This window comes from Talpa occidentalis, unplaced genomic scaffold, assembly GCF_014898055.3.
Source record: "Talpa occidentalis isolate TD23 unplaced genomic scaffold, MPIMG_talOcc4v2.1 talOcc4.17, whole genome shotgun sequence".
Lineage (NCBI taxonomy): Eukaryota > Metazoa > Chordata > Mammalia > Eulipotyphla > Talpidae > Talpa > Talpa occidentalis.
Window position 1 is genome coordinate 588480 of NW_023601754.1, and position 19114 is coordinate 607593.

The 19114-nt window shown below is 71.6% G+C and overlaps 1 protein-coding gene across 1 annotated transcript in view; it reads right to left on the minus strand.

The window, feature by feature from the left end:
* The window catches only part of ZFPM1 (zinc finger protein, FOG family member 1), a 48786-nt gene extending 30124 nt beyond the window's left edge, over positions 1–18662 (minus strand). The window contains 1 exon segment of the mRNA XM_037515751.2: positions 18599–18662. Within this exon segment, the coding sequence (XP_037371648.1) occupies positions 18599–18638 (40 nt within the window). The 5' untranslated portion in view covers positions 18639–18662.
* Positions 18663–19114: the final 452 nt, after the last annotated feature.

The window sequence follows — 19114 nt, forward strand, 5'->3', positions numbered from 1 at the left end:
GGTGGGCCTCCAGGAACGTGAGGATGCCTCCCTCTGCCTGCCTTCTCCCCAGAAACACAGACTCAGGCCTCCCCGAGACCCACACCCTCCTTCCCGCGGCCTCTCTCCCGTCCAGGATCCTCCAGGGGACGCAGAAGGGGGGGGCAGCCATGGGCCCTTTGACGCCTCGGGGCTGGCCCAGGCCAAGCCAGCTGAATTCCATGGGGGTAAAGCTGGTTTCTATTTGTTCACACTTCATCTGGCAGGACGTGGAAGGTGCCAGAAGGATGCAGAAGGACCTTGCTCCCGCAGGCAGAGGCCCGCCCGCCTCCTGCTGACAGCTGAGGGCAGGTGCTCAGGAGGTCGGGGCCTGGGTCTGGCCCTGGCTCTGCAGAGGCTTCCAGACGGCCCAAGGCCCAACGCAAGCAGGGGCGGGTGAGGCTGTGCTGTGTGGGAAGGGCCAGGAGCGGGCGGAGACCCACCGGGACCTGCGGTGACTCCTGGGGGGGGGGGGGGTGCCAGCTCAGCGCTCGGGTTGGAGGGAGCAGTTGTGCACAGGCCCCAGGGCAGGACGAGGTGGGAGAGGAGGCTGCGGAAGGTGGGGGCGACCCAGAGGTGGGGGAAGAGTGGGTCCCCGTCCTGGCGGCACCAGGGAGCCAAGAAGGTCCCAGGCCCAGCAGCGGCGCTCGGGCTGGCACGGCCCCGCCCCCGCACACCTCGGCGCGTAATTACAGGCGCGCTCGCGCAGACCACACAGAGGCAGCCCCAGGCTAAGCCTCCCGCTCTGCCAGTGCGCCCACACGGCAGGCAGCCGGCTGGGCACACCCCAGACCGGTCCGACTCGTGCCCTGGGACAGGTGGGAGGCCTGACCCTCAGTGACCTCCCTCTGCACGCACAGGGCAGGGCGCGGCCCGTGGCCGTCTCCCGGAGGCTCGGCCTGGCGGGTCTGCACTGCCGCGGGCGAGCACCCAGGCCTGGGGCCTCCTGGCCAGCCTGCCTGTGGGCACACTCAGAGCTGGGGGCCCGGACTCAGGGCCCCGCTGGCCTGCTCTGGGGAAGGGTCTGCAGCCCGCTCTGTGGCGTGGGGACCAGGCTCGCCGGGCACACAGCTCGCCCGCCCCCACACGCCCGGCCCAGGGAGGCGGCCGCCTTGGTGCCTGCGCCACCCAGGGAGGCCCTCGCGGCGGCCGGTTCCCGGAACAAAGCGCCGCCCGGCACAGAGGCGTGACGAGAGCGCGAGGGAGGCCGGCACAGCGGCAATTTATTCTAATGCCGCTAATTCGGTTCCAGCGCAATTAGCGCGGCTGATAACCACGAGACAGCTGCCGGCGGTCGCAGCGAGCCCACAAACGGCAGAAGCGGGGTCCCGCCGGCACTCAAGACACACGGCCCCCCCAGCCCCGGGGCGCGCCCGTCACCGGCCGCACCCCGTCCTGTGTAGGAGCCTGAGCTCTGCACGGCCCCGAGCCCCAGCCCGCGCGCGGGGGGACGGCGGGGGAGGGGTGCGGGGAGGACCCCGGGCCGTAGCCCCAGGGGACACACTTGCAGATGGGGAAAGTGAGACCCAGCAAGGGCAGCAGCTCCCCGGGCCCTCGGGAGCAAAGTGGCTGCCACGCGGGCCGGCTCCCCCAGCCCGCCGCTGTCCGCCCCGCCTGAGGCAGCCTGCACCCCCGCGGCCACCGGCCACGCTGCCCACCGGCGGGTGGGGCTCCCTGGAGCCCCTGCGTGGGGTCCCTCGGCCCACGATGGGTCGCGATGGGTCGCGCCGCCCCTGCCGAGAGCCCGGTTATCGCGGAGAGCAGCCGCCCGCTGCCATCGGCTCCCGCTCATTAGGCGGCGCGGGATGGAAATGAAAACATAATAGCTGCCTGATTGGGGGCGAGATATTTTGCATATTGGCTCGGCGCTGATAGTGGAATTTCATCAACTCCCTTTCTTCACGCCGTCCACGGAATTGCGGAGACGGAGACTCGCAGGAGGACGGTCCCGAGTCCCTGAGTCCGGGGCCGGCGAGGTGACCGGCCGCCCCAGGCCCGCGGCTCCGTGGGGCCGCCGCGGTGGGGGCGGCGTCCTTCGGAGAGACAGACTCAAAGAAGCCGGATCTGGCCGCCGAGGATGTGACAGAAGGACGACGGTGGCCCCGGCCAGACCTGTCCGGCGGGCTCCGATGGCCGCAGAGCTCCAGGCTCCCTCGCCCCGGCCTCCCGGCTGTGCAAGCGGAGTGGCTGCCGCAGACCTGGCCCTGTGGGGCCCTGGAGACCTGCAGGAGCCAGAGCCAGGGCCCGGCACGCGGCCGCCTGGACTTGGCCAGCCGCAGGGCTGCCTGCGGACACCTTGTTCAGGCCCCCGGGAGGTGCTTTTATTCCCATTTACAGAGAAGGAAACAGGAAGATGGTCCCTCAGGGCCGGACCACGGCCGCAGGCCCTCTGGCCTCAGGGCCTGGCTCTGCCCCCACCGCCGTCTCGGCCTCCTGACGGGAGGGGTGCCCTGGCCTCCGATGGTCCCACTCTCGCTCGATCGCTCGCGACTTTGCTGCGTCTCTGAGGGCCAGGCTCTGCGTCAGGACTTGGAGACCCCAAGCAACCGAGATGTTCTGCCCAAGCAACGAGGGGCAAATGTCAAAGCACGAGTTCAGCCATTGCTGGGGGCGGGGGTGGGTGGTCCGAGAGGGCTTCCTGGAGGAGGCGACCAGGGCGGTGATCTGGGAGGGGCGGGGGGAGACTGCCCACAACTGGGGCCAGGGAAACGCATTCCAGGCAGAGGCCCAGCAGTGACTGACACTGGGGACCGGGTGGGCAGCAGCAGCACGTCAAGGGCCACGGCCAGGCTCGGCAGGTGCCGGCACAGACTTGCCTTGTTATTACAGTCGTGTATTACGACAGCCAAGCATCTGGGGGCAAGCGTGTCAGTCCCTCAGGCAGAGTGAGGGGCTGAGGGGCAGGAACCGGGGGAGGACGCTGCGGCCTGGCCTCCCGTCTCGCAGGCCCTGGGCAGCCGGTGGGCGGGTGGGGCTGGGCGGCCAGGAGAGAGACCCTGGCGTCTGGGTGCACACAGCGGCAGATAAGGCCCCGATAACACAGCGAAAATAGCAACAGGTTCGGACTTTCCCACCGCCGGGCAGCGGGCAGCTTGGGCCACGGCAGGGCGGAGGCGGCGGGGACTGCCCACCCGCCCAGATAGGCTGGGCTTGGGGGCCTAGGTGGCCGGCACCCAGCTCTGGGCTACGGCCAGTGTGACCCTGGGGACCTTCCTGCAAGGAGGCCTGGAACCCAGTTGATGCTTGACAGATGAGGAAACTGAGGCACAGCCCCTGCCCCCCAGCCCTTGGGAACGAAGCCCCAGCTGTGACAGTTATAACAGCGGCAAAGCTTGCTGCCCGGCCAGGGCAGGGAGGCCACCTAGAAGAGGGGTGTGGGGGAGCCCAGTGGTGTCCCCACAGCCCGGGGCTGGCACGCAGCGGCCCAGAACACCAGCAGGCGAGGCTGGGCTTGGAAGCCAATCGGGGTGCCTGGCAGGAAAGGGGTGCGGGGGTGGGCACAGGGGCTGTGGGGCCAGAGGACAGGCGTGAGGCCTCGCGCAGGGGGAAAGGCAGGAAAGGGTCTTGTCTACCCCAATGACCCCAACGGTCGGCCCCGAGGCGGGCTTCCTGGGGCGGGTGGGCGAGGTGCCGGCGCCCGGGGAGGAGGAGCCCTCTCTCGGGCCCGGTGCAGCCCGCTAGGCGCTGGCACTGAGCCCCCCGCAGCCTCACCTCCAGGTTGCCCCAGCAGGCAGAGCCCAGGTGGACGCCACGTGGCCTGGTCTCCAGCTGAGGCGCCGGCTTCTCTCCAGGCTCACTGGGCCCCGCCTCCCCCAGGGCCATCCCGACACCGGCCCTGTCAGGTCATGCTGCCCCCCGCCCCCTAGGCAAAGCACCTCGAGTCTGGGGCTGCGGCCCTGCTCAACAGGCCTCATGCTGGTTCCACGTCCTCGGCGCGGTTCTGGGAGGCCCGGGGCGTCCCTGCACACCTGCACCCGGCAGGGGGGACGCCGGGGCTCAGGCGCTGCAGACGCGCAGAGGGCCTGGGGTCCCTGGCAAGGTGCGAGATGCTGCAGCCCCAGGGGCCCCTCAACCCAGGCCCAGCACCACTGCCGCCGGGCGACCCGAGAGAGGGCGTTGGCGAGAGCACCTCAGCTTACTTGATGGCCGTGGGGGGTGGTGCTGGGGACCTGGCAGTAGCCACAGGGGCAGTGACTGAGGGAGCTTGGGGACGCAGACTGGCCTGCCCACCAGGGCCCCGGAATGTGCCTGCAGCGGGGAGCTCCCCCCCTCCCCCCGCAGGGGCGGCTTCCCAGCCCCTGCCCTGCGCCGGCCTCCGGCAGCGGTCGGGCCCTCGCCGTCCCCACCAGGCACTGCTCAGGGCAGCGGCCGCAGGGGTTCCTGCAGCCTCAGGGCCCAGTGCTGGCCGGGGCAGGGAGGCCGCTGCTTGTGGCCACTCCCTTAACCCATAGGGCACGGACGTCCGTGGGGCCAGGAGGGTCTCGCTGTCCCGGGACAGCCTAAGGAGCAAGAGCCGCGTGACCTCCAGAGGCTTTAGCTGGACGGCGTTTACTGGGCTGCACCCACATACCATGTCACCCCGCTACCACCCACTGCCTGGACACCAAGGTGTTTGTGGAAAGGTGGGGGCGGTCTATGGAGCCCGGGTCCCCGCCACGCAGCTATCCACGCGCGCCCTTGGCTTACCCCCGGGCGCCAAGGTTGTAAAGGAAGCGTCCCGCAGCCTCACTCTGAGGGTCCTGCTGTCCCTCCTGGAGGGGCCTGGTACCCCGAACCTCCCTCCAGGCCTGCCTGTCTTCCCGAGGGGCTGTCGTGGGGAGTCTACAGACTGCGTGTCCACGTGGCCCCGCACCCCCAGCTGCTCTGCTCAGGCACCCCGCGGCTCCCCAGCTCTCCTGGGCCCCTCTGGCACGCCCCCCTCACAGCACGCTCCGGGTCACTGTCACGCCAGGTCTCCCCACTCACCCAGGTCCGAGCAGTGCCCTGCACGCAGTAGGTGCTTCACGCGCCGGGGGCTGTGTGCCAGAGAGGGCGGGCGAGCTTCAGAGTGTGGCTGGGCAGATGGGTTGGACTCACCCAAGGGGAGTCTTGGGTCTAAGCCTGAGTGTTGGGGTGAATGGTGCGCCCCACAGGTGGCCTGCCAGGAGGTCTGATGGGTGAGGTGGGGGCTCCAGGCTGGGAGGGGCGTGATACAGGCAGACCCTCGCCAGCCCGGGGAGGGGCCGCACCCACCGCCCCCACGTCCTCCCGGCTCGGCTTTGTAACCCGCGGGTGGGCCTTGGGCATGGACTGAAAGGCCTCCCAGGCAGCTGGGCCTCTCTGGCCTCGCAGGGGACCGCAGGGACAGCAGCAGCCACGGGAGCGGCCTCCAAATCAGCCTGGCTCTAGGGGGGACCACACAGCCCTGTGGCCCTCAGACAGCACCCACTTGGTGCCCCCTTCCTTCACGGACGGGGAAACCGAGGCACCGAGGAACAAAACTGGCTTAAGGCTTCGCCGCTGGGAGTGGGCAGCAGCCTGTCCTGACCCAGCGTTTTCTGTCTCCCCGCTGCCCTGCCCGGCCCCCACCCATCTGCTGACCCTATTTATACAGGCGGGGGGCGGGGGGCAGCGCCCAGAGCTCCCTGCTCCCAGGCCTGAACCCCTGTCTCCCTCCCTGGCCTGTTTCCCTCCTAGCTGTGTCTCTCTGCCCCGGGCACCGTGTGCCTCAGTCTTCCTCCGAGCCCGGGCCCCGCTCTGCCCCGTCCATCCTCCTCCAGCGGTGCCGCCCCCAGGGCCCCGCCCTCAGCCCTGGGTGGTTTGTGCCGTCCGCCTAGACCCTCCGCACGAGCCTGCTAGGAACCGGCTCCACGGGGCAAAGGAGGGAGCCCAGGCGGAGAGCAGCTGGGCACCAGCCCCAGGGTTTCAGCCGGCTGTGCGGCTGGCGGTCTGTGGAGGGGGGAGCCAGGAGGTCAGGACACTTCTGGACTTGGCTCCCCACCGCCGCCATCCTGCGCCCGCTCGTTCTGGGTCCTCTGGGTGGGCGTGGGTGGTGGGCGAGGGCTTCCCGGGGTGGCAGTAAGCCGGGCCGTGAGCAGGGAAGCGCGAACGGGCGGAGGGACTTCGGGGCAAAGTCACAGAAGCAGGAGTGTTTGTGGGTTCGGCCTGCGGCTGAGCACGGGCTGGGGGAGTGGAGGAGCTGGGCTGCGCTCAGGCCCTGGCACTGCCGCCGCGCCAGCTGCCTCCTCCAGGCAGCCCCCCGGGCTGTGCCCTCCTCGGGCTTGCTCAGGCCCCCCGCCCCTCCCCGGCCCCTCTCCTGGGCCAGCAGTCTGGCCCCCACTCCTGTCCCCAGGGGCAGGGCCCGGGCAGGGACGGCAGAGAAAAGGGAGGTGAGGAGGCGGGAAGAAAGAGCCGGGCCTGAGAAAGCCCAGCCCGCAGATAGGGGGATTGGTTTCAGCCGGAGCCGGGCCTGCCAAGTCCACATCCTATCGGCCCGGCCTGCGCTTACTCAACATTCATCTCCTGAACTCGGGACGTTATCAGCGCCCGCGCTTGGCGCCATCTCTGGGCCCGGCCGCTCCCAGCCCTCGATGGGCCGATAGCAGCTGATAGATTACACGAGATTGCCGGGGCCGGAGAGCGATCGCCAGTGCTCGGGGCCACGTGGCGGGCGCTGGCGGGAAAGGCCTGCGTGCGCGTGGGGCAGAAGGCGAGGCCACGCGCGGCCGCACCAGCGCTGAGCGTGGGGCCCCGGGCGGGGGAGCCGCGGAGACGAGGGCCGTGGCCGGAGTGACTCTCTCCCCGATGGCCGGGGAAGGCCGACGGGCGGGCGGGCTCGGCCAGGGGAGCCCGCGGCCCGGCCACACGCCGAGGCAGACGGGCCCAGAGGGGTTGGGCTCCGGGGGTCGGGCTCCGGGGGCAGGCCCAGCACGCTGGGCAGGGTTCGAGGCCCAGCTGGGCTCCGGGCGGGACCGGCCGCGCCACACCCGTGCGGGCGCTTCGGCCGCGTGACACTTCCCCGGAGCGCCGAGGCCTGAGGAGCGGGGGGCTCTCGGTGGGGCCCAGGGTCAGGATTTCGGGGCCGGGTGCAGCTCCCAGCCGTTCCTCCAGGAAGCCTGGCGCTGCTGAGTCAGGAGCGGGACTCCCACCGGGCCTGGGAGACCTTCCTGTCCAGACTTGTGGCCACTGCCCGCTGCTTCTCCAGCAGGGGGGCGGGGCGGGGCGGAAGGAAGCCGCTGGCCCGCGGGGTGGCCGCCTCCCAAGCAGCAGATGCGTCCCCAGGGCGCGGAGGGGGAAGTGGGGCGAGTGAGGAGAGGCTCCCGTGTCCCGCCAGGGGTCCGCAGCTCTGCGGGCCCCAAGCCAGACCTGCTGCCCCGGGGCCCTTGTCCGCACGGGGCCCAGAGCCACAGCACCCAGGGCTGGGAGGGTGCGGGGCCCCCTGGCACCAGGCAGGCCCTGGCCCACGCGGGCCTGCACCTTGGCCGGGGCTGGGAGCTGAGCCGCGGGAGGGGAGGCGCTGGGTGGGTGTCGGGGCTCCTTGGGGAGACGGACGGTTCTGGAGGTGGACGGCGTGGGCTGTGACCCCCGGACACACTGAGCTCACTGGAGCGCCGTGTCGTGTCAGGTGCACCGACCGACCGGGACCCGCGGGCGCCGCCCCAGGCCCAGGCGCCACAGCCCCACGACGGCCCTCTGCCTCTGGCTCAGACCCCAGCCCGCGGGCCCGGTGCGGTCATGGGCACGGCCATGGCGAGGCCAGAGTGTGGCAGCCCGCGGGGCCTGGGGCCGGGCTCCGGGTCCACGGGCCTCATGTCGTGTGGGCTGTGCTGTGGCGTGCAAAGTGACCTCAGGGAGTGGGAACCCCATGCTTCCTGGGCACACCCCACGGACAGGGTCTCCTGTCACCCGCGTTTCTGAGAAGGGCCCATGTGGAAGACCAGCGTTTCCAGAGCACACCACAGCCAGAGTCGGGGACCCCAGGCCCCTGCATGGCTGGGGAAACCGAGGCCAGGAAGGGTGCGACAAGCCCCCTGCGGAGGGAGCCAGGCCCAGAGCCTGCCCACGCAGCCGGGCGCAGAGCCGCGCACAGCGCGGTTCCGGATGAGCATCACGGGGGCGTAGGGGAAGTACAGTAGCGGGCCTCTCCGCCCTCCCGCCGGGATGGATGGTGGACCCTGCGGCCCTGCAGCCTGCCTGACGGCGGCCCCTGGGGTGGGGTGTGGGCGTGCGCAGGTGGGCGCACCTGGGCTGAGACGGGGCTTACGAGGGCGGTGTCACCGGGACGCCAGCAGAGAGAGTGAAAGGAGCAGGGAAGCAAAGGCCCCGGGAGAATGCGGGGAGCCCAGAGCGTGAAGACTTGCCGGGCTGGGGCCTGCCAGGCTCCCGCCCTCCACCCCGGCCTGCCGCGCCCCTGTAAACTCAATGAAAGCCTGAAAGAGCCACCGAGGGCTCCAGGACTCTCCTTCACCCGTCTGCTCAGGTCACAGAGATCCTGGCCGGCCCTTCCTGCCGCTACAGGGGGCAGAGTTGGGGGCGGCCGGGCCGGGGAGGGCCGAGAGTGGGGGCGCCGCGCCGAGGGAGGGAGCCGGCGGCGGCCTTGGGCCTCCCCGCCCCGCCTCTGAACTCCGCGTTCCCACACGGGAGTCGGAGCTGGCAGCGCTGATCTCCGGAACACCGGCTCTCGGCCCCCCGTGCTGGCTGCGGGGGCCTGGGCCCCGAGGGTCAGCAGCAGGGCATCCAGAGGCCGGCACACCCCTGCGCCCCGCCCCGGGCCCCGCCAATCCCCGGCCGCACTCGCGCTCATCTGCTTGCCGCCCCTCGCGCCCGCCCAGGTGGGCACCGCAGCTGGGGGCACCGGTCAGGACCCGCCTCGAGCACGAGGACCGGGGGTCGGGGAGCCTCTTCCTTCCCCGCCAGCCCCCCAGGCTGCCCCTCACCCCACGGCTGCGGGTGGCTCAGGGTCAGGGTGCCCCAAGGTCGCTGGTCGGAGCCAGCAGCCACAGCAGTGTGCACCCCAAGTCCGGACCCCCACCCCGGGGGGCTCCTCCCTGGGGCCCTTTGGGGCAACTTTGTTCCCGCAGCCTCCTGTCAGGCGTCCTTTGAAAAATAGTGACACCTGTGCGGGGGCGCGGAGCCCAGCGCAATGTGCGGCTGCGGGGTGTCTGTGGTGTGCGCCATAAGGGGAAACAACAGAGGCAGAGGTAGCGGACAGGGGCCTCCCACCCCCTCTTCCTCCTCTGTGGTGGGGGGTTTCGGCCCCCAAGCCAGGGAGCTAAGGGATGGGGGCTCCTTCCTGGGGCACTGCCCATGGCCCCCCCCAGGAGCTGTGGCTGAGCCTTAGGGCCGGCCCCCAATTAATGGGCGGGCAGACGCCGAGAGGTGACTGCCAGGGGCAGGCGGCCCAGACAGGCACTCAGCTCTGGTGGGGGCCCTGGTGACCGCACGGGGCTGGGAGGTGGCCAGAGCGGGCCAGGTCCCCCCCAGGGTCTGTGGGACAGGTCTGGCATCTCCAGTATGGTTTTTTTTTTTTTTTTTTAATAGAGGCATGTTTTTCTTTATTTATTTGTTTGCTTGTTTGCTTGTTTTGTTTATACATGCACTGGGTACAGTCAGAAGCGCGGGAGGGTGAGAGAATTCACCAGAGCCAGAGCGGGGAGCAGAGCAGGCAGAAGGACCGAAGTACACTGCTGAGGGAAGCAGCGGGCGGCAGGAGAGGTCTGCGCGCCATGTGGGACCCTCCACTGGTGGCCGGGGAGCAGCCGGGGATTGAACCGGCGCTGCAGAGGCCGCGGGCAGCTTCGCAACCCAGCGCTCTACCGCTGCGCCACCGGGGAGGCCCTCCAGTATGGTTTTACGGCTCAGGACAGGTGCCTGAGCGCCACAGTGACGGGGTGGGGGGACCCCACTCCCACGGGCCTGAGGAGAACAGGACTGCCCAAGGAGTGGGCGCAGGCGGGGCTGGGGGGAAGGCCAGTGCGGGCGGGGTTCTGGTTTCTGGGCTCCCCGCACCCACGGCACAACCTGGGGTGCTTTACCCATCTCTCGCAAAGGCCCAGGCACGGAGGGGGACTTGGGGTCACGCCTCTTGTACAGGTGAGGAGGCTGGGCCCCGCCGCCGCCCCCGCGCGTGCGCCCGTGCTCGGCAAACTGCTGACTTCCTTTACAGTTTCGAGACACAAGACCCAAAAGAGAGAAAGAAACCCATTTCGGCACTGAGGGGCCTATGTCTGGAAGCCGAGAACAGCTGGAGTGGGAGGGGCCAGCGTCGGCTCTGGGCAGGGCAGGGCCCAGCACTCACCCACCTGGACTGTCCCCAAGGCCAGAGTGTCCACGGCTCCCTCCCGGGCTGTGTGACCTCAGGTGAGTTACTCAACCTCTCTGAGCCTTAAGTCCCGACAGCAGAAATGCGGTCCAAGGTGCCCTCCCAGGGAGGCTGGGAAGACCGGAGGCTGACACAGGTGCCGCCTCGGCACCCAGCAAGTGCTCCGTCAGGGCGGCTCTGCTGACGCCGGCCCCGCTCGGAGGACCACAGCCGGGAGTCCCGAACCTCCAGAAACGTCTGCGGCCCATGCGGCCTCCTGCCTGGGTCACGGAGCGTCCCGGTTCTCAAGGGTTGCTTTAAACGTAAGAGCAGCGGGAGAAAGAGGCCGGCTGTCCTGGGCTTGGGGATCCCCGGGCAGCCCCTAGCGAGTCCCCGGGGCGGGGGGGGGGGGGGGCCAGGCGCGCCCCTAGCCTCGCCTCCCGGCGGCACAGCGCTGGCTGCGCACCTGTCCCTCACAGCGGGATTAGCCGCGCGGCCCTAATCGCGCCATCAGCGCGGCTCTCGGATCAGCTGAAGGAGGCTTTATCCAGACAGCGCGAGACGGCTCCTCGCCGCATCTGGGCGGCACCGTCGCGCGTGGCACTGGCCGCGCAGGCGGGCAGGGTGGTCCGGGAGGGGCTGGGGGCCAGGCCGGCGCCGCCTCTCCCAACTGGTAGAGGGGGGCTCTCCTCGCCCCCCTATCCCGCGCCGACTCTAGACCCGGGCACTGTTTCAGGTGCTGGGGTGACAGGCTGGGCAAAACCCCTGGCCTGGGCACCGGGCACTCTTGCCAAGCCTCCGAGCCGGGGTGCACGGACAGATGAGGAAGTTGAGGCACACAGACGGCTCCACGATTCCGAGTCGGGACCCCCAGCTCCGGCGGGGTGCTGGCTGGGGACATCCTCCTTCCTCTGTGGCTGCAGCCCCGAGCCGGGGCCTGGTCCTGACACCTCCCGCCAGCGCCTAGCTCGGGCCCCTGGACGCTGTCTTCGCACAGAGGCCCGGGAGGGGCCGCCGGGGGGTCACGGCCGGCCTGGGGGCCAGGAGGGCCAGGAGAGCCGGCCAAGGGCTCCGCCAGCCCCCATCCTCCCAGCCCGCCTCCCTACCTTCTTTTTCAAAAACATAATTTATCTGTGTATTATCAAGAAATCCAGACACTTTAATCAGTGAGCTATGAAGTCAGAATTTCCATCCTTATCTGCGGGAGGAGTGGAAATAGAGGAGATAGCAGCGGGCGCTGGTGGGGAATGTTAATGGTGGGGAGGCTGGGCGGCCGGCGGGAGACGCGCTATCTCCCCCATTATCAAGGCCGTATCTCGCCAACCATCTCTGCGCAGTAATGGGGCCGGTTCAACTTTCCAAGTTATCACGGGAGCTGGAACCTGCGCCCGCCGGGGGCCCGGCCCAGGAGACGCTCGGGAGAGACCGGGGCTCCGGCCAGCACGGCCGGGAGGCAGAGGGACCTGGCTGCCGGGCCTGGTCGGGGCCCCCGAGGGCCGGTCCACCCCTGAGGCCACCCAAGGGAGGACGGGGCCGTCCCTCTGCTCCAGGGTTCTGGTGGAGCTGGGAGAGGGCAGATTGCACGGCAGGGGAAACCAAGGCAGGAAGCTTAGGGTCTCCATGCCATTGGGTCGCAGACTCTGGGGTGAAGCCGGGTCTGGGAAGTGGAGAGGCTTGGTGGCAGGGGGGGCACAGCAGGTACGGTGACCTGCGGGGCTGTCCCCTGCAGAGGCGTGTCCAGGCCCCAAGCCCTGGCTGTCGGGAGTGAGGCAGGGCTGTCCCCGCAGTGCCCCCACTGGGGCTCAGCTCACACCCCCAGCCCTGGCCACCTGGGGAGCCTGGAGTGCTCAGGGCACCCTCAAATGTTGAGGGCCTCCCAACTGCCCCGAGGGCCCCTGTGTGGCCCCAGGGTGTGGAGGGCCTGTGGCTCCAGGCTGGCAGGGCCACCTCAGCCCAGAGAGGGCTGGCCAGGCCCCACACCACACAGCCAGCGAGGGCAGGTCAGCCCAGCCACATCGGCCCGAACCGCAGGAAGGCCCTGTTTCCTGACCTGAACCAACATGGATGTCTCCAGGTGGGGCCGGGGCCGAGCTCCGGGCCTGCGAAGCCCCTCCCCGGTCACGCCGGCCCCTCTCTCCCCACGGTGGGGGCGCCAGTGCAAGCCAAGTCTGACTGTGAAGCTTGAAGCCTCAGTTTCCTCTCTGTGCACAGGAGTCTCTGAGCCCCCTCCCTCGCGGAGGAGAACGGAGCTCGCGCCTGGGAGCCCGCAGGCCCGGGAGGAGCTCCCTCGCTGCCCACCCGAAGCCGCGGCAAGTGGCACACCAGCCCGCCCTCCCCTGCGCGGAGCCCCAGGCAGGCCCATGCCGGGGAGTCCCTCTGGCGCACCCCCTGGAAGCACCAAGACTACCTAGGTCTGACTTTCGGGGTGAGGCTTGATAGAGAACAGGGAAACTGAGGCAGGAGGCTGTGGTGTGGCCATCGTCCAGAGACTGGGGCTAAGGTGGCGGGCCTGAGGCCAGACACAGAGGCGCGGCTCAGGCGGGTAGGGGGACGGGGCACTATGTCCCCTTCGCTGGCATCTGTGGGGCCGCATGACACGGCCAGCCCTGATGGAGGCTTCCCCTCAGCCCTGGCCCTGGGGAACGGAGGCCCAGGGATGCCAGGTACCTTCCGACACCCGCAGGGTCCAAGGGCCTGGGTCTGGCCTGTGCCCCGGGGTCTGGCCTGTGCTCAGTTGTGCAGGCGGCAGCACCCAGGCGGCAGCAGTCCTGCCAGAGGCGGGCCGGGCACAGCCCCAGCCGGACCGCCGCTCCCCCTCCCCAGGCCGCGTGCCGCACGGCCCTGGCGTAGCGCCCTCCCGAGGGCATCGGTGAGGGGATGGCCAAGCTGGGGAGGGCCCACCAGGTGCTCCTGGGCCTGGCTGCCTGACCTCTGTCTGCAGCCCAGCCCTGGGGGCCAAGGGAGCGGGCCCAGGGCCCAGCAGCAGCAGCCTGGGGCGAGCTCAGACCAGGCCAGTACGGGAAGCTGCACCCCAGCACCTTTATATGGGGGACACTGAGGCTCTGGGAACCCATGCCAGGGGAGAGGCAGCGGAGAAGGCCAGGAGGGCAGGGGAGGGGCCTGCTTATCTGCCCAGCCAGCTCTGGCCCAAGGTCAGCCCCGCATTCCTGCCCCAGCGGGGCCACGGCCTTCTCCCAGCGCCTCACAGGAGGGGCAGGCTGCTGGGGCCCTGCGGAGACCCTCAGGAGGCGGCGGGTGGGACGGAGGGCCTGGGGGCGGGGCACGGCCCAGAGGCACCTCTGCCTACCTCTGGGGCCCACAGACCAGCTCCCACAGTTTGCGGCTTCAAGCATGGGCCTCAGTTTTCTTCCCTGTGAAGTGGACGGAGCACACGGCCAGCACAGCTAACACCACACGGCCCTGCAGGCAGGACCCTCAGATGCGGGCACCTGGGGGCGGGGCTCTGTGTGGTGGCCTGAGCCGGCTTCTGGCCAGTCGGCTCCTGGCCCAGTGCAGCATGCCTGGCAGTGCTGCTTGGGCTCCTGCTTCAAGAGCAGAGTCTGAGGCCGCGAGAAGCCACAGGCCGAGGGGCACAGTGAGGCCAGCGGCGCCCCAACACTGGCCAGGCCAGGCTGAAGCGTAAAGGCCCAGGCCCTCTGTGGGCGCAGGAGGGATGGGTCTTGGTCTGCGGCCGCCCGGTGGCCTCCAGGGCCCTGTGCCCTCCTGACCTGGCGGCTCCAAGGCCCCAGCACCTGCCGTGTTCCCACTGCACGGCACGCGGGCAGAGTGGGGGAAGTGGGCCCAGGCGGGGCTGCCACCTCGGGGCCACAGTGTGAGGACAAAGGCAGGGGTGGGTGAGGCTGAGGCCCAGACCCTGCTCACAGCCAGGCCCCCACATCCCTCCTGGCCCCTCGCTGGACTCACATCCAGGCCTTTTAGGGCCCCTCACTGGACAGCGGGGCAGTGACTGGGCTATGCCCGTTCAGCTGATCGGCACCGCAGGCAGCCGCTGGGCCCCTGCCAGGAGCCCCAGGCCTGCCCTCTGCAGCAATGCCCACCCTCCTGGGCAAGGGGGTTCACTGTGCTCTGGGTGCTGCCCACACTGGCTGGGCCTGCAGGCCTCCTGCCCCTCACCTGTGACATGGGCACAGGGAGCAGGAGATCCTGCCCCACGACCCTCAATCCTGAGCGGGCTTGGCCCAGCGAGGGGTGGAGGGCTGGGGAGACCTCCCACACGCCTGCAGCGTTGGGCAAGGAAGGCCGGCCTGGAGAGGCCGAGCTGGCCAGGGCGGCACAGCCCAGGGACCTGCCTGGCAGAATGGCTGGAGGGGGCCCCCGGGGCCTGGAGCAGGCAGTGCCTTTCCTGCCAGGACCCGCTGGGTGGGGGACGTCAGCACATACCCAGGCGCCGCGCAGGTGGGAGAGCGCAGGGGAGCACTGCCCTGCAGGGCCATGTCTGCGCCCCGCACGCGGCTGCATGGACAGGCCTGCGAGGGCATCCCCTTCAGACACACGCAGACCACAAAGCCGACCCCACTGACAGGCCACGGCGGCTACTGGGGTGTGCCTGGGGCGGGCACGGCCATCAGTCCCATTCTGCGGATGGGGAAACCGAGGCTCGCATCCACTTCACACCACGCCCCCCCGGGCCATTACCCTGGCAGAGTTCTGGAAGGCCCAGGAGGGGCCCAGGCCCGCTGCGTGGCACACCGGTCATGAGCTTGCTGGCTCCTGGTGGCCCGAGCAGGGCAGCGAGGCTGGCGTGACTGGCTGACGGGGCCCCGGGGACCTCCCCGTCTGGCTCTCCAGGCCAGGCTCTCCCCCACTCACAGGCCACAGCCCAGCACACCAAGGCCCACCGGGCGGGGCCGACCCCCTCTGGGCTGCTATCCTTGAGGCTGACCTCGGCCCCCTGGGTCCCAGGCTGCTCCTGCCAGCAGCAAACTGGCTGTGGCCTCAGTCTCCCCCTCTGTGAAATGGGGCTAGTGGGCAGCTCCAGGAAGCCGGGAGTCTGGTCCGTGGGCAGGCGTCCCATGGGGCCCCTGAGCGTGGCCCGGTCAGGGCTGGGGGTGGGGGGCGATACCGATCGACGAGGCAGCAGCTGCCTCCAGGAGGAGGCCTGTCGATGGCAGATAGGCCTGGAGTATTATTCACGGCCCGGCAAGCCCCAGGAACGTCTGGTTGGCATAGAAACAGGAGATAAGGGGCACAATTAATGGCATCACGTTCCCTCCTCCTTTCTTCCCCAACTGACCCATTTAAATCCCTGGCGGTGCTGGTGCCACGCTGGGCTCCTGGTGACCTCGGGAGGGGCTGGCCAGGCGGGACTGGCCCCCAGTCAGGGCTGGGTGAACCCCCCAGCATCCTCCCTGCACTTGGATGTCTCAGGAAGGAGGTCAGGGGATGTGGGCAGGGCCGGGATGGGGGGCTGTGCCGCAGCCCATCGCACAGGTGTGGAGACTGAGGCCGGAGAAGCCAGGGACGGAAGCCGGGCCACCTGCCCGCCCAGGAGGGCCGTCACCTCTCGGTACTGCTGTCTCCCCAGCTGTGGAGTGACGATGGGCAGCAGGGGCCGTTACTGCCCAGCGCAGAGCGGCGCCGGGCCAGCTGCTCTTACCAAGTCCATGGCCACTGAGGGGAGGCCTGCGCCATTGCCCGAGCCAGCGGCACAGGGACTAGGCCCACCTGGAGCCAGGCGAAGCCGGAGCCCTGGGGTTCAAGTGCGGGCTCCGGCACCTGAAGCTCAAGTGCAGGCTTTGGGGCTGAGCCATGCAGCCCCCATCTCTACGTCTGTGTCCTCTGCGGCCAGGCCTACTTTCCAGAGGGGAAACTGAGGCAGGGGAGGCAGTCCCCTGCCTGTGGAGGCTGGGCACCTGGCAGAGTCCCCCATGTGGGGGCAGCGTGATGGCTTCCACGCTGATAAAGCACTTCAGAGCCCGCCCGCCCTGAGCTGTGCCCAAGTCAGGCTCCCGGGAAGGGCCCTCGGCCACGGTGCCAGCCCCAGCGGGCTGGGCTCTGTGAGGGGCGGGTGAGAAGCCGGGCGGGTCAGCCGTGTGCGGGGAACAATAATTTGTTTAAGCAAACTCTGAGAAGGTGTGAAAACGCCGTCCTGAGACAACTGGCTGGTGCCCAGCCGCCCCCGCTCCTGCAGAAGGCCCTGGCCAGGGCAGCCTCGGTTTCCACTTAGCACCTGGGGTGCAAGGGCACCCCCACCGCAGAGGGCTCTGCAGCCCCTGGACTGCTGGCTCCTGTCCCCACGGTTCAGAGCGGGGAGCTGCGGCCCGCGCATGTCTCCCGGGCGCGCTCACCGCTGCTTTTTCAGACGGTGCAGGAGCCCCCCAAAGTGACCCACTCTGCTCTCAGCGGCGCCCCCACTTGCTCGGCGGCCTCCATTTCCTCAAGGCACCTTGCAAAGCGCAGGTGCTCAATTCAGACCTGCTACGTGAAATCGGGGCTGTCCTGACTTGGGGGGCCCTGCTTAAAAAACCCCGGGATACCCGGTCCTTCCTCAAGCGGCGGGAGCCAGGAAAGCCCCGGACTGTGTCTCGGGAGGGCAGCGGCGGGTCCGGGCCGCCCGCTATCTCGCACCATCTAGGGGCGCGTCCGCTCCCCGCCCCCGCCGGCGAAGCGAGTTCTCTTTCCTCCCGCCGGGCCGCGAGGTGCGCGGGGGTGAGCCCTGGCCCGCGCCCCGCAGACCCGCGCCCCCCGCCCCCGCACGCCGAGCCGCGCCGGGCTGGCGGCCGCAGATAAGCCCCATCGCCCCGGCGATCGCCGCCCGGCCCGGCTTATCGCGCTCGCATCGACCCGGCGGGAGGCGGCGAGGGGCCGGGGCCGGGGTCCGCGCTGCGCGCCCCCTATCGCCGCGGCCATCTGGCCGGGCCGGGCCGCCCCCGCCGCGCCCCCCGCCCCGCGTTTGAAGTTAATAAATGGAAGCGCCTATCGCGCCGCCATCGCGCTATCAGCCGGCACATCTCTCGCGCCGAACAAAGGCGCAGGGCGCGGGCAGCTGCGCCGGCCTCCGTGGGGCGCCCGGCCCCGCGCCCCGCGGCCCGCGCGCAGGTGAGGCGGCTGGGGCGGCTGGGGCGGCTGGGGCGCGGGCTGGGGCGCGGGCTGGGGCGCGGGCTGGGGCGCGGGCTGGGGCGCGGGCGGGCGCCGCCGCTGGGGACAAGCGCGCCGGCATCTTAACGCGCCGCGATCGGCGGGGGGGGGGGGCCCGCGGCCCGGCCCGGCGCAGCCCCGCCTCCCGCCGCCTCCCCCCCCGCCGGCCCGGCTCGCAGGCGCGGGGCGGGAGCCGCGCCCGCGTGCCCACGGGGTCCCCGTCCCGGGCGCCCCCCGCCGAGCGCCCCGCGCCCCGCGGAGGGGGGGCGGCACCCGGCCGGCGCGGCCCGGGACTTTCGGAAAACAGGTCCGCGCGCGCGGCGTCGGGTTACGGAACCGGATTCCCCGCGCTCCCCGGGAGGGCCTTGGGCCGCGCCGCTCCCCGGGGCCGGAGCACGGGGTCCCGCGGGCGGAGGGCGCGGACGGCGGGGAGCGGGGCCCGCCTGGCGGGGGGCGCCCCGGGCAGCCGGGCGCGGGCGCTTCCCGCGAGGGGCGCGGGCGCGGGGCGCCTCCCGTGCGCGGGCTCCGCGGCTCCCCGCGCGGCGCAGCGGCCCGGAGCGCGCCCTCTCGGGGGCCGGCGGTGGGGGCCCCGGGGGCCGCCGCCGGCCGGGGAGAAACTTGGACCCGCGGACGCCGCGCTGGCCGGCCCGGCCCGGCCCCCCCCCGCACCCCGGGACGCCGCCGGCCTCGGGGGGCACGCGGGGTCCCGCGGCCGCGCCGAGCCGAGCTGGGGCGGCGCAAGCTGCGCCCCGGCCCGGCCCGGCCCGGCCCGGCCCGCACGCTGGGGCGCGGGTCCCGCCCGCCCGCCCGCCGGAGCCGGGGAGCGCGATACGATCGCGGCCGCCGCGCCGATGCTATCGCCGTGGAATATTTTCAACTTTATCTGCGCCCCGATCGCGCCGCCCCATCGCCGCGCGATCTCGGGCGGGGGAGGGGCGCGCGGGGCCGCACCCGCCGCCCGCCGGCCTTGGGGGCCCCGGCCCCGGCCCCGCGGGGCGCAGACGCCGGGCGGGGAGGTCGCCGCGCCCGCGGGCAGAGCGGGCGGGCGCGGCGGGGGCGCGGCGCGCGGGGTCGGGGTCGGGGGTCGGGGCGGGGGTCGGGTCGGGGGTCGGGTCGGGGGTCGGGGGTCGGGGCGGGGGTCGGGCCGGGGGTCGGGCCGGGGGTCGGGCCGGGCCCGCGGGCCGCCGGCGAAGTTGGACTCACGCTTGATCTGCCGCGGGTTGCTCTGCTTCCTCCTGGACATGTCTCCGGCGCCGCGCGCCCTCCCGGCGGCCGCCTCTAGCCCCTGGCGGGCGGCGGCGGGCGGCGGGGCGCGGCGGGGCCGCGGGGCGGCTCATGCCCCCGGGCCCCGGGCTCCGCGGCCGCCCCGGCCCGCGCCCCCGCCCGCCGCGCCCGCCCGCGCCCGCCGCGCCGCCGCCGGGGCTGGAGGCCAGGCCTGCTGCGCGGGCGCGGGGCCGGTCCTCGGCGGGCGCCAGACGCCGCCGCCGCTCGCTCTCCTCAGCCGCCGCCGCGCGAGCGCCCGACCCGCGGCCACGGCGAGGCGCTCCCGGCGGGCGCGGGCGGGCGGGCGGGCGGGCGGGAGGGCGGGCGGGAGGGCGGGGCCGGCGCGTCACCGGCGCCCGCCCCGCCCGCGCCCGGCCCCGCCCCGCCCCGCCCCTGCGGGCCCCGCCCCGCGCCCGGCCCGGCCCCGCCCCCTGCGGGCCCCGGCCCCGCCCTCGG